This window comes from Rhincodon typus, chromosome 11, assembly GCF_021869965.1.
Source record: "Rhincodon typus isolate 14 chromosome 11, sRhiTyp1.1, whole genome shotgun sequence".
Taxonomy (NCBI): domain Eukaryota; kingdom Metazoa; phylum Chordata; class Chondrichthyes; order Orectolobiformes; family Rhincodontidae; genus Rhincodon; species Rhincodon typus.
This window is the reverse complement of record NC_063342.1, coordinates 18954150-18969170: the sequence shown is the minus strand read 5'-3', so window position 1 is coordinate 18969170 and position 15021 is coordinate 18954150. Positions and strand designations below refer to the sequence as shown.

General features: G+C 39.7%; 1 protein-coding gene across 4 annotated transcripts in view; it reads right to left on the bottom strand.

Moving 5' to 3' along the window:
• Nucleotides 1–15021, bottom strand: part of LOC109931459 (MORC family CW-type zinc finger protein 3-like) — a 57845-nt gene that overhangs the window by 15778 nt on the left and 27046 nt on the right. Inside the window, exons 13-16 of one of the 4 annotated variants that reach the window (XM_048602601.1) lie at nucleotides 12660–12714; nucleotides 8577–8645; nucleotides 7389–7487; nucleotides 3052–3269 (exon numbers count right to left, since the gene is read on the bottom strand). In XM_048602601.1, coding sequence (XP_048458558.1) covers nucleotides 3052–3269; nucleotides 7389–7487; nucleotides 8577–8645; nucleotides 12660–12714 — 441 coding nt within the window. The remainder of the gene's footprint in view (nucleotides 1–3051; nucleotides 3270–7388; nucleotides 7488–8576; nucleotides 8646–12659; nucleotides 12715–15021) is intronic. The other 3 variants (XM_048602603.1, XM_048602602.1, XM_048602604.1) reach the window with 3 other exon arrangements.

Below are 15021 nucleotides of genomic sequence, written 5' to 3'. Positions count from 1 at the left end.
TAAGTTTGAGCCTTTGATTGCCTGGTAGCTACTTGGAGGTAGAAGAAGCAAGAAAGCCACCAGACTAAACTGGAGTTGCCACTGAATGGGAATCAGAAGGTAAATTTTTATGGGGGAGGAGATGAAATTCCTGTGAGGAAGGAGTTTGAGGGACTTTGTGACTTAATGCAATAACCAAAAAGAAAATGGACTGCTAAACCAATTCTTAAGACCAAATTAGCTGTATTTACCATTTGAGATACAATTCATATTTTATAGGCATCCACAATTTTGCTGTTAATTCATGTTTTTTTCTTGATGTTAAAGTACAGAGGAACTGGCTTCAGTGTTTGATTTGTTGACTGTTGTACAGTAACATTTCTTCTGTCACAAATCACAGAATGTTGTGGCTTTATTCACAAGTAACTGGGATTTGTAGTTTTGTCCATTTTAACAAAAAGATCCTGATCTCTATCAAAATCACTAACTGAAACCTACAGTAGATGAGAGGGACAATAAGAGAGGGAAGAGGTGGCAAAACCAAAAGCCACTTAAAAGTACAGGTTTTAATGAGAGTATTCAAGTTGGAAAGATGGAGAGGCAGAGAGGTTAAGGTGAAAATGTCAGTGACAGGCCAGTACGTCTGAAGGATCTGCTCAACAGTGATGGCCTGTAGTGATAGGGGAATGCATAATAAGCCAGTATTGGAGGAGCTCAGAAATCAAAGGGTCATAGAGCTGGGGGAGATTCCAGGACAGTAAGTAAAATTGAACTGCAGGATGTGAACTTTTTTTTTTAAAAAGGGAGCCAAGGACACAGAGCAATGGGTGAGTAGGATTTCCTGCAGGTAATAAAGATGTGGACAATCTCAAGTTCATGACCGATGGATGAAGGGCTGTCAGCCAAAAGACTATTGGCATTGTCTAGACTAGATATCAAGATCAAGAAAGAATATAGTTGATGCAGCCATATGACACTATGGGATAATTCTCTTTGGAATCCTCCTTAGCCTCCGCTTGACTAGTAAGAAAATGTAGATATAAACCTTTAAAAGGCAGGTAGCTAAACTGGCATGTTTTTTTTTCAAGAGATTTCATGCCTCTGCATACTAAAAAGCTCAAACCTGCACAATTACAAAATGACCTAGTCGTAATGGAACACATGACACCAACAAATATAGTGACTGATGAAAAATTCAATTTTGAAAGGTTTCAAGTTGCGAAGTTTTTTGACCTTGACAGGCTTTCAAAAAAATGCAACTGAACAATTTTATTTTGAACCGACAAAGTTCAAACGTTTTTATGGAAAAATGTAAAAAAACATGCATGCACATGTAATGTGAAATTCAGAAAGACGTCATACCATAACTCAGAAGAGTTGTCATCCTACACTTGAATTGGACTCCATGAAAATGAGGCCTCTTTGAAAAACGTACTCAATGTGGTGAAAACTATTTTCAATTATTTAACAATGCAAGGTTTTCTATTGCAGTAGTGGGAAGAGCACTGGCTAAGATGATAGCGCAACAACCATTAGAGGTGATTTCATTCGCAGAAGTATACCTGTATTTAAAGATTCGTTTTCAAACACAGTAATACAATGCAGGAATATAATGTTAGTTACAATAAAGTGAGGTTATGCAAACTGACTTTTGTTTTTGACTACACACTAGTGCAACTGTTTCTGGATTTAACCTTTGGAGATTGCTACCTGAATGCTTTAATTATATCTGTGCCAAACTGCATGTGTCCCTGTCAAAATGTCATCAACTCAGAATTTGCTAGAATAACAATGGCAAATTCATAAAACACACTGTTAATAACTGCAAAACAAAAAAAGAGGGCAATTTCTGGAATTCATATCCGGTTGTGCCATCTCTTGCTCACCAAGGTTGCTGTATGATTTGCCTCACACCACTGCTTCACAAAAATAATACCTTGCTATCAAGAAATTGTTAGACTGATGCGGTCATTATGAATCAAACTCACTGCAGACAGTTAGAGACACTGTTTCAGTACAAGAACCTTACTAAGAGAACCTAGAAATGCCTTTTATTGATAATTAATTTAGGAGATATGGTCTTGACTGATCACCTGTCATTAATTGAGAACATGGTGGGATGGTGGAGAGCTACCTTCTTGAACTGCTGCAATCTATTTCCTGTAATTAGACCTACAATGCCATTAGGAAGCGAGCTCCAAGATTTTGGCCCAACGACACTGAAGGAATGGCAATATATTTCAGAGTCAGGATGGTGAGTGTATTGGAGGGAAACTTGCAGGTGGTGGCGTTCCCATGCATCTGCTGCCCTTGTCCTTCCAGATGGTAGATATCATGGGTTCGTACGGTGCTGACTAAGGACCCTTGGTGAATCTCTGCAGTGAATCTCATTGATGGCACACACTGCTGCTACTGAGGGGGGAATAAATGTTCCTGAATATGGTGCAAATCAAGCTGACTAGTTTGTCCTGGCTAACCAATGTTGGAGCTGCACTCATCCAGAAAATTAGGAAGTATTCCGTCATGACATGTGCCTTATAGATGGCTGACAGGCACTGTGGAGTCAGGAGGAGTTAAGGCTGCAGGATTGCTAGCCTCTGGACTGCTCTTGTATCCACAGTATTTATATATTTAGTTCAGTTTAGTTTCTGGTCAACAGTAACCCCCAGGATGTTGACAGTGGGGATTAAGCAATGGAATACCAATGAGTGTCAAGGGGGTAATGGTTCCTTCTTGTTGTACATGCCCACTGCCTGACACTCATAGCATAAATTTGACTTGCCACTCGTCATACCAAGCCCAGATATTGTCTAGATCATGCTGCATTTGGATATGGACCACTTCAGCATCTAAGGAGTTGCAAATGGTGCTCTTTGAATTTGGAGGACTAGGCAAGGAGCTACAGAAACTGGTGTCCTGCCTGCTGCAGTTGGAATTGATAAACCTATAGGAACAATTTACTAAAACACATTTCTGATGCATACGTTTCCAAAGAAATTTTTCTGAGATCAGAGAATTCCTATTAAAACAATGTCCTGAGATTACATGAACAGCATGCAAAATATCACTAACCTTTGACCATTAAATGGTATTTGTGGTGTTGATAGCGACTTAACTTCCACAATTTGAAGGTTACTCACAGGAGAGGCTGTGGCAGCTGTTGCTGGGCAGGGTGATATGTTCAATGTATTGTTTCCATTGACCACCCACTTAGTGAGATTCTGGGCACTTGAAGTTACTTCTGTGGTTTCATGATGGTCCATCTGTCTCGGCAATATGGCCTTAAGGTTCTGTAATTGAAAACTGTGTGTTCTTATTATCATAAAAACTGAACTAAATATTTAACTCCAGGCAATAACTACTGCTTAGGCAAATAGACTTTTACATTGATGGGCAAGGAAAAGAACTTGGAATAAATTATTTGGATTCAAAAATACCCCTTTAGGGGAAAAAAATCAAGTTAAGCCAGGTGAAATTTGCCTAGTTCTTGAATTCCACCACCACTTTGATAAACAAAATCAATTTAAGAGTGACAATGTTGAAAGCACCTTCTATTCCTATATACCTGAAGGTCAACAAGTCAACACTATAAAACAATCACATGAGAACAGATTCAAAAACAGATTAGATGCTCCAAAGAGAAGTCACTGTGGACTTGAAACATTAATTCTGTTTCTCTCTCCTTAAATGCTGACAGACACAAAGTTTCTCCAACACTTAGATTTTAGATTTAAAGGACATATATGAAGGAAATAAATATCAATATGCATAGAATCAACTCATTAAACTAGGAACAGTGTTTTCTTCACAGGTTACATAGTCCAAGCCCAATATCCTGCTCAGCACTTGTAACATTTCTCTTTTTCAAGGAACTATCCAAATTTAATTCAAACGAATTTAGGAACTCTGTAACAACACATTATCCATTTTCTTTGTAAAGGCACTTTTCCTCTGTCTTTCTAGAAAAGTCTTAAAAATTTAAGCCCACTAGTTGCAGTCAAACTGATCAGTGAAAACATTCTATCAGCTCTTAGCTTGTCATTGTCCTTTGTAACCATGAAAACTACTACCTTTTAACCATCTCAAATCTAGTTTAAAAATCTCTTATCTTGTCAGTTCAGGTTTTGGAAGTCCTAGTGTCGTTCCCTAATCATTGTTCAATGAGAACGAATTTACTTTGCTTGGTAGCTTGTGAATTTGGTTGCTAGCTTGGCTTTCTTTGTACACTGAGAGGAGAAGTAAAACCCACAACGCTGTCACCTTGTGGAGAGGAAACTGCAAAGAGTCACCATACTATTAATTCAGGGGGTCATGAAAATTAATTGCGAGAGATTCTCAAATGAAAGAAAAACATTGCAGATGCTGGAAATCTGAAATAGCAGAAAGTGCAGGAGAAACTCAGTAGGCCTGACAGCTTCTGTTGAGAGAGAAACAGCATTAACACTTGGCAGTTTTTTACAGGGATGCCACTTTGAGATAGCACAAAGAGTGCGCAAGCACAGAAACTCAAGACGCAGGTGCCTTGCAACTGCAAGTATTGTTTTCATTTTGGAGAAGGTGCAGGGAGGAGAGAAGGTCCTTGATACTGTCAACATTCACCCATCCTCAAGACCAAATTCAGCTCGAGCCTCACATTCTGTTGCCCAACTGAACAGCAGGCACTACTATCCAACCTTTATCCCCACTCTCATAACATTGGTCTCAGAAGGGCCATCTGCATGCACAACTGTGGTGGGGTTATTATGCATGCAATTTAACAATATTGGCCACACATGCACAGATTCATTCTGGCTGAGGAACATTTGCCATTTTGATCTCCACCTTTGCATTCATACTGGTTACTCTGTTAATGTTTTGAGCCCAATGTGACTCCCAGGCACGCCATCACACAGATTAGCCAAGGAACTACAAAGGAGACTGAGGCACCTCGTCAACAAGTCACCCCACTCAATCGACTCAGCCCAAGAGTTCCTCAATTCCATCAAAGACATAAGGATAGATGACAATGACACCATGGTATCGTTTGACTTCACTGCCCTATTCACATCAATAGATATACCACTAGTAAAGGAAACAATGACAGCACTAATAGAACAAGACCCCAGTGAAACCATCTCCACAGACAACACGCTGAAGCTACTGGACCTATGCATTGGATGACAATGACACCATGGTATCGTTTGACTTCACTGCCCTATTCACATCAATAGATATACCACTAGTAAAGGAAACAATGACAGCACTAATAGAACAAGACCCCAGTGAAACCATCTCCACAGACAACATGCTGAAGCTACTGGACCTATGCTTCACCACCAACTTCACTTTCAACGGCCAAATATACGAACAGATCAACAGGACACCCATGGGATCACCTATCTCTGGACTAATAGCCGAGGCGGTGATGCAAAGACTGGAAAGTATGGCCCTTCCGCTAATCCAACCAAAACTATGGATACGTTATGTGGATGATACCTTTGTCATCATTAAATGGATCAAACTAGAAGAGACACACAAACTAATAAACAACACCCTAACTGGAATCAAATTCACCAGACAGGAGGAGAAGGACAAACAGCTCCCATTCCTGGACGTCGTGGTAGAGCGCAGGACAAATGGGGAATTCCAAACGAAACTACACAGGAAAGCCACACACACTGACCAAGTACTGAACTTCAACAGCAACCATCCTAACACACACAAACGAAGATGCGTGTGAACATTATTTAAATGGGCAACAACACACTGCAGCAGCACAGAACTACGCCGAGAAGAAGAAGAATCCTCTTCCAGGTATTCAAGGACAATGGATATCCAATAAACTGGGTCAGAAGATGCCTATTACACAAACAACACCAGGAAGATACTATACGCCCTAACACACTCATCACGCTAACTTACATCAGGAACACATCAGAATTAACCACAAGACTCCAACGACCACTGCGCATCAGAGTAGCACACAAACCCACATCAACCCTACGACAACTGCTCACCCAAACCAAAGATCCACTACCCACTATGGACAGGACTAATGTCATATACAAGCTTCCCTGCAGAAACTGTGATAAACACTACATCGGACAAACAGGAAGGAAATTAACAACAAGAGTACACGAACACCAATTGGTTACAAAAAGGCATGACCAATACTCACTCATCTCTATCCACATGGATAAGGAGAACCAGCAATTTGATTAGGACAACACCAAGATCCTGGGACAAGCAAAGCAGAGACAGGCACAGGAGTTCCTAGAAGCCTGGTACTCCACGAAGTAAGCCATCAACAAACACACAGAACTCGACCCCATATACATTCCATTGCGAAGGAAAACCAGAAGTGAGGTAATCCAGCTCAACGACTCCAGAGTTTAAAAACCAGGCGGGAAAACACACCAAGGCTTCATCGGAGGCTGCACTGTATGATGTTACCCAGCATGATAACGAAACATCTGCGGAACAACAACGAACCAGCTCAGCGAGCCAACCTCAACATCCACAACCCGAGTCACAAATCTACTCCAAAACCTTACAGACTCTTCTTTAGATCCTAAGGGGGCTGGAAAAGTGATGGATTTTATGACGTGAAATAAGTTCTTGAAGGAGCAAGTGGAACACATGGTAAATATGCAAAAGCAAAAGGCCATTGACGTGCTAACAGTAGTACAGGAGTGATATGGATGAATACTAAGTATTAATGACTTAAAAGAGATTAGCTCTGCTGACTAAACCTATACAAAATACAGGGGGTGAGCAGGGAAACTGAAAAAAAAGGGAGCTACCGAAACGGAGGACAAAAGCCAAAATCTTGAAGATCATAAAAACTGAACGAACTGCGGATGCTGTGAATCAGGAACAAAAACAAAGTTGCTGGAAAAGCTCAGCCGGTCTGGCAGCATCTGTGAAGGAAAAAACAGAGTTAACGTTTCAGGCCGGTGAGCCTTCCTCAGAACTGATGATCTTCAAGATCATTACTGGTTGTGGTAAAATCATTGAAGGTAATATTTCATGCACTGTCACAGACTCATGACTACAGAAAAATAATCAGGAAGTTTGATATGATATTATTTAGACAATATCCACTGAACAATTTATACCAGAAAGCAAGTGGTTAGACTCCAACATACCTGGAGTCAGTAGATCCTAGCCAGACTAGCAGTAAGGTTACTACAATTTGCCTTGTGGATTCTGGGAATTACCCAGTGCTCCTATACCTAAAATGCTTCTCAATGAATTCTGTTGATAAGTGACATGTGGGTGTGGATTTCTTTTTACTGCAATGTTCCTTAAATGTACGGTGTAAGAACAAATTCAAAGTTCATACCTTAACAATGTGTTGGGGTGGTTATAGAGCTGTAACTAGGCAAGAATTAATACTTTATTGCATATTAAATATTTAATAACAGTACCTTTGCTTGTAGCTTTTGCTGCAATAATTCCTGTTCCTTTCTAAGAGCATCAGCTTCCTTATTATACTTCTGTATGATGTTCTGTAGATCCATATTCTGCTGTGAATCAAACAGACAAATAGTCTCCTTAATTTTTGTCTCTGTATTTCAATTTGTTTCAGCTCCTTCCAACTCATTGTTGTTCACATAATCTTTTCCTTTACTGAGTTTAATAGTTTCATGGGCTTCATTTTGAACACTTCATCAAGAATATCATTACATCACACTAACTAATACACACCTTAACCAAAATACAAATCCAACCATGACCAAAATTGCTAAATTGAAGTCTTGACTGTAAACTAACAACTGTGTGTAGTAGTGACATCTAAAACACTTCACTTTGAAGTTTCTTATAGGTTGCCTTCACTTTTCAGAACAATTCACTTGAAATCAACTAAACAACAGAAACAATCTAGGAATTTCAATCGCAAATCACATTTGACCAAACCAAATTTGATATTTAAATTATCGCATTAAAAGCTGATCCCATCTATAACAGTGGTTATGGTCAGAGACTAAACCAATGTGGCAAACCTCTGGGGGCTAATTGTGCCCATCTGCAGCTCTTCAATGGGGTTCTAAAAGTAAATCATTTTATCTTTAAGTGTAAGTACATTAATAAGCACTATTGCAAAACTTTTAAATATGAAAAATGATTTGTAAATATTAGTAAATGAATTAATGACCTCATGGTAAAAAGTACATCTAGGCAACACTGACTTCAATATGATTAAATTTCACATTCTGTTTGAGGGAAAAGAACAGTGTATCCAAGACCAATGTTTCTTGTTCCTGAGAATTTCTTGTCTAAACTTTGACTACATTTTCACTCAACTATATCAAGGAATCACTTTTAATATGAAAATAAAAGATTTGCATTCTAAAACACCGCATAATAGTGCTGGTTCATGGAAGATTTACAAATTCACAGGTATTGACAAGTGACTGAAAACCTAAGAATCAAATTCAATTCACAAATTTTGCACAACCAAGTGAAAACTGTGCCTGGATTGCTGATTGCAAACTCTACACCTCTATTATAAAACTAGTCATATAAATAATGGATAATCCTCAAAAGTCTTTAAGAACATTCTATTTAGCATTCAGGAAGAATATCCCAAAACTTCCTGCCCCTTAAAACATCACCTGTCGTTTCCTTCTCTCCTCTTGAAGTTCTTGCTCCTTTATTTTGAGCTGCTCTTCTAAATATTTCTGCTGAGAGAACAAGATCAGAATTCAGCAACAAACCAAAGTCAATATTTTATTATTTTTGCACTTGTTGAAAATCAGCTTTGTAATTATGGCACTCTGACACAATAGCAATTAAAGTCAAAAAAATTTTGGAGAACATCAATTCCAGGCAAACTTTTTCAGCAAGACAAAAAGACTAATAAAACTCAGTTCTGAACCCACGATTCCCCACTCATACTAATGGGCATCTGAAGGAGAAAGAAAGGAATAATCAATTTCTATGCTACCACAAAAAATCCTCACATACATACAATAAAACAAAGAATAAGGGGCCCTATTCTCTCCCTAATTCTTCTAGGGTAAAAGAGTAACTAAGGAAGAAAATAGGGCCCCTTAAAGATCAACAAGGACACCAATGCTACAGGGATAAAAGCCCCAGCCTATTCGGCCTCTCCCTATAGCCTCTCCCAAAGTGTGGAACTGCAGAAGATGGGTGAGATACTAAATGAGTATTTTGTCAGTATTTACTGTGAAGAAGGGTACGGAAGCTAGAAAACTTGCAGAAATAAATTGTGATATCTTGAAAAATGTCCATATTACAGGGATGGTGGTGCTGGGCGTCTTAAAATGCATAAAGTTGGATAAATTCCTGGGGCCTGATCAGGCGTATCCCAGAATTGTGTGGGAAGCTAGGGAAGAGATTGCTGGCCCCATGTTGAGATATTTTTATCATTGATAGCCATGGGTGAGGTGCCGGAAGACTGGAGGGGGGTTAATGTGGTGCCATTATTTAAGAAAGGTTGTAAGAAAAAGCCAGGGAACTACTGATCGGTTAGCGTGATGTCAGTGATGGGCAAGTTGTTAGAGGGAATTCTGAGGGACACTATTTACATGTATTTGGAAAGGCAAAGATGATTTGGGATAGTCAACAAGGCTTTTTGGGTGGGAAGTTGCGCCTCAGTAACTTGAATTTTTAGAAGAAGTGACAAAGAAGATGTATGAAAGTAGAGCAGTGGACATTATTTTTATGAACAAAGAGTTCGACAAGGTTCCACAAGGTAGGCTGGTTAGCAAGATTAGATAACGTGGAATCTGAGGAGAGCTAGCCACTTGGATACTAAATCAGCTTGAAGGTAGGAGAGAGGGTGGTGGTGGAGGATTGTTTTTCGGACTGGAGGCCTGTGACCAGTGCTGTGCCACAAGGATCGGTGTCTACTGCTTAGAAAGGTTAGTACGTTTGCAAATGACACCAAAATTGGTGGTGTAGTGGACAGTGAAGAAGGTTATCTTTGAGTACAACGGGGCGCTGATCAGATGGGTCGAGGAGTGGCAAATGGAGTTTAATTCAGATAAATGTAAGGTGTTCCATTTCACGAAGGCAAATCGGGATAGGACTTATACATTTAATGGCAGGTTCTTGGGGAGTGTGTGCTGAATAAAGAGACCTTGGGGGCGCAGGTTCATAGTTCCTTGAAGGTGGAGTCACAGGTAGACAGGGTAACGAAGAAGGCAGTTGGTACACTTGCCTTTGTTGATCAATGCGTCGAGTATATGAGTTGAGAGGTCATGTTGCGGACATTGATTAGGCCACTTTTGGAATAGTTCAGTTCTGGTCTCCAGGCTATAGGAAAGGTGTTATGAAACTTGAAAGGGTACCAAAAAGATTTACAAGGATGTTGCTGGGATTGGAAGGTTTGAGCTATAGGGAGAGGCCGAATAGGCTGGGGCTTTTATCCCTGTAGTATCAGAGGCTGAGGAGATGACTTTATAGAGTTTTATAAAATTATGAGGGGCATGGACAGAGTGAATAGCCAAAGTGTTTTTTCCAGTGCAGAGGAGTCCAAAACTAGAGGGCATAGCTTTAAGGTAAGAGAGGAAAGATTTAAAAGGAACCTAATGGGCATTTTTTCCACGCAAAGGGTGAAGTGGTGGAGGCTGGTACAATTACAACATTTAAAAGGTGTCTGGATGGGTACATGAATAAAAATGGTTCACAGGGATATGGGCCAAATGCTGGCAAATGGGGCTAGATTAAGTTAGATATCTGGTCAGCATAGATGAGTTGGAACAAAGGGTCTGTTTCCATGCTGTACAGCTCTATGACTCTAAGAACTGCAGAAGCTGGAGGTAGAGTCATACAGCGTGGAAACAGAGCCTTCAGTCCAACATGTTCATGCTGACCATGTTTTCAAAATTAAACTAGTCTTCCTTGCCTGCATTTGGCTCATATCCCTCTAACCTTTCCTATGTGTGTACCTGTCCAAATGTCTTTTTAATGTTGTAACGATACTTACCTCTACCACTTCCTCTGGCAGTTCATTCCACATATGAACCGCCCTCAGAGAAAATGTTGAGCCTCAGGTCCCTTTTACATCCTTCTCCTCTCACCTTAAAAATATGCCACTAGGTTTTGTACTCCTAGGGAAAAGACCTTTGCTATTCACCTTGTTTGTGCCCTTCCTGATTTTATAAACCTCTAAGGTTACCGCTCAACTTCCTATGCTCCAGTGAAAAAAGTCCCAGCCCATCCAGCCACCCAATCTAACTCCAACGCTCCAGTCCTGGCAACATCCTGATAAAACTTTTCTGAACCCTCTCCAATTTAATAACATCCTTCCGATAGTAGGGTGACCAGAACTGTACACAGTATTCCACCATGCCAGCCCAACTCCTATACTCAACGGTCTGAGCAATGAAGGCAAGCGTGCTAAATGCCTTCTTAACATCCTGTCTACCTGTGATGGAACTTTGAAAGAACTATATATCTGAACCTCTAGGTGTCTCTATTCTACAACATTACCCAAGGCACTACCATTAAGTGTACAAGTCCTGCTCTTGTTCGCTTTACCAAAATGCAATATCTGGCATCTATCCAAATTAAACTGCATCTGCTACTCCTCAGCCTATTGGCATAATTGATCGAGGTCTATTTGTAATCTTAGATAATTTTCTTCACTATTGACTATAACTTCAAATTGTAGTGTCATGTGCAAACTTACTAACCATGCCTCCTAAATGCTCATCCAAATTATTTATGTAAATGACAAACAACAGGAGACCCAGTACTGATACCTGTGGAACACCAACTGGCACAGGTCTCCAGTCTGCAACAAACCTCCACCACCACGCTTTGTCTCCTACCGTCAAGCCAATTTTGTATCCAATTGACAAGCTCTCTCTGAATCCCATGTGATCTAACTTTACTAACCAGTCTACCATGCAGAACCTTGTCAAAGGCTTTACTAAAGTCCTTGTAAACACCATCTACCATTCTGCTCTTATCAATCGTTTTGCTTCCTTTTTACAAAACTCAAACCAAAATCACTGGCGAAATTCAGCTGGTCTAGCAATATCTGTGGGAAGATAGCAGAGTTAATGTTTCGAGTCCAGTGACTCTTCATCTGACCTAATCACCAGACTCTAAACGTTAGGGTTAGGGTCCAGTGACTCTTCATCCAAGCTAATCACCAGACTCTAAATGTTAACTCTGCTATCTTCCCACAGATATTGCTAGACCTGCTGAGTTTCACCAGTTTTCTGTTTGAGTTTTTTTTGAAGATGTAAGCAAAACGATTGATGACAGCAGAATGGTAGGTGGTGTCTACATGGACTTTAGTAAAGCCTTTGACAAGGTTCTGCATGGTAGACTGGTTAGTAAAGTTAGATCACATGTGATTCAGAGAGAGCTTGTCAATTGGATACAAAATTGGCTTGACGGTAGGAGACAAAGGGTGTGTTGGTGGAGGTTTGTTGCAGACTGGAGGCCTGTGACAGTTGGTGTTCCACAGGTATCAGTACTAGGTCTCCTGTTGTTTGTCTATCTTTCTTTCTATTGATGCTGCCAGGCCTATTGAGTTTCAAAACAATTGTTATTTTTGTTTCTTGCATACATGCATTCAATTGTAGAAAGTAGAAACTTTTAGGCAAATGAAGGACATTATACCAGCAATTTTACATTAATTCTTTAACATTGGTTTGGACAAACAGAAACTAAAAATTGACTCATTAATAACATGGTGACATAATAAGTTAGCTTGCCTGTTTGTCTTGATCCATTAATCGCTGTCGGTTTTTCTCACGATTTCTTTGTTCTCTGGAATAACCCATAATAGGTTACATTGATACAAAGAAAACCTATAAAACTAACCTATTACCTGCAAAATATGTACTCACAAGATAAGCATGAATTGTGCAATTTAAATGCATTCTAGATCCCTAGAGACCCAGTTGTCAAACAACAGCTGCAACATTACTTAGCTGATTTACTATTCTGTGGATTTTAACCAGGGAAATCAGTTGTTTTGATACAGAAATGGACCTTTTCACAATGTCCTCCGTCACCTTTCCTGACATTAATGTTTGGTTCATATGAGACAGCTGCTCTCTTATACCTCACCCAAATGGCAATTCTTCACGGGCCTGCCTGGATAATAAGTTTGAGTAGGCTAATCAAACAGGGGAAGCCATCACACGGAATTCAATCTTGCCCATACAGACACACACTTCCAGCAGAGGTAAGTAGACAGCAATCAGAAATCACATACTTTAGAAATTCAGTACAGAAAAATGTTATTTGGCCCATTGAGTCTGCTGTCACTCTCACTGAGGTGATCAATTCTCATTTCATTTTACTGCTTTTACATATATATCTTCAGTTTCTCTGTTGAAGTGTTTAACTTTGCATGCATTCTACATTTGAACAATCCTTTATGAAAAAAATTCCTAGTCTTCTTATGCTCTAAATAAGAATTAAAACTACAGAATTACAAACAAAAAGTTTGGCATGGATTGGTTAGACCAGTGGGTCTGTTTCCATGCTGTATGACTCTAGAAGTTGGAGGTACATCTAATTGGCTTGATCAATCTAAAATTCATACGAGCTTTCTCTTCTCTCCAAGTCCTTATAATCAACCGATTTCTCAAATATTTATCCAATCTTCCCTTAGAAATTACAGTGGTGTCAGCCATTACCTGTGGCAAAGTATTATAAACTTTTGTAAGACAGGAAACTTTGGTAGTAATGGTAGTCTAGTGTGTTTATCCATTCAATGTTCTCGAGATACCAATTAGGGAAATGAGCTGCCTCCTGCAACATTTTGCAGAGGGCAGCCATATGTAATGGGATTATGGTTAGAATCATACTGTAGTTTGTCTTTCATAAGATGTCAGAGCAGAAGCAGGCCATTCAGACTATCAAGTCTGCTCTACCATTCAATGAGATCATTTCTTGCTTTTCCCTATAACCCTTGATTGCCTTATTAATTAAAAATCCGCATTTCATATACTTAGTAACCTAGCCTCAACAGCCCCCACAGTAAAGAATTCCAGATTCACTACCCTCAGAAAAGAAATTCTTCTTAATCACCACCTTAAACATGCAACCTCTTATTCTGAGATTATGCCCCTGGTCCTTGACTCTCCCTAAGGGGAATCAACCTTTACACATGCATCCTGTCAAGTCCTGTAAGAACCTTGAATGTTACAATGAGGTCACCTCTCATTTTTCCATATTCCAACCAGTATAGCCCCAATGTACTCAACCTCTCCTCATAAGACAGTCCCTCTAATAGCTGGTATCAGCCAAATGAACTTTCTCTGGACTGCTGTCAATGTCAATATATCTTTCCTTAGATAAAGGGGCTCCAAATCGTTCAAAGTATTCAAGCTGTGGTCTTACTAGTGCCTTGCATCGTTTTAATAAAACTTTCTTACTTTGGCTGTAGTACATTCACTTTCCTTATCCAAGTCATCTATACATATAATAAATAAATGTAGCCCGAGCACTATTCCCTGTGACACACCATCAGGTTCATCCTGAAAATGCCTCTTACAATGTCTTTCATTAGTTAGCCAATCCCCTATCCATGCTAACATACAACCTCCATCTTATTTAGCGCAGCAGTTTATCAAATGGCTTCTGAAAATCCAAATGGATCAGATCCACAGCCTACCCATTATCTATCCTGCTTGCTACCTCCTCAAAGAACTCTAGTCAAGTTGTTAGCTGTGGTTTCCCCTGTATGAAGTTATGCTGACTCTGCTTGATCATCCTCTATTTCTAGACGGTCTGCTATTACATTCTTTATAATAGACTAACATTTTTCCAATAACAGACATTAAGTTGACTGGCCTATAGTTACTTGTTTTTGTCCCCAAATCACTTTATAAATAAGCTTTCTAATTGTCTGGAACTTTTCCATAATCTAAGGATTCCTAGAAGATTATTACCAGTCCACTATCTCTGTAGCTATTTTCAATTGTGGAACAGGGTGTCACATTGTCCCTGTCTTGTGCAAATCAGTGACTCAAATACTAGCCATTCTTTTGCCAGAGTGACCATCATCACTCTAAGCATCTTCTTGGCAGGTTTTTCAAGTCTTTGTGAACGGGAAGGTCAGTG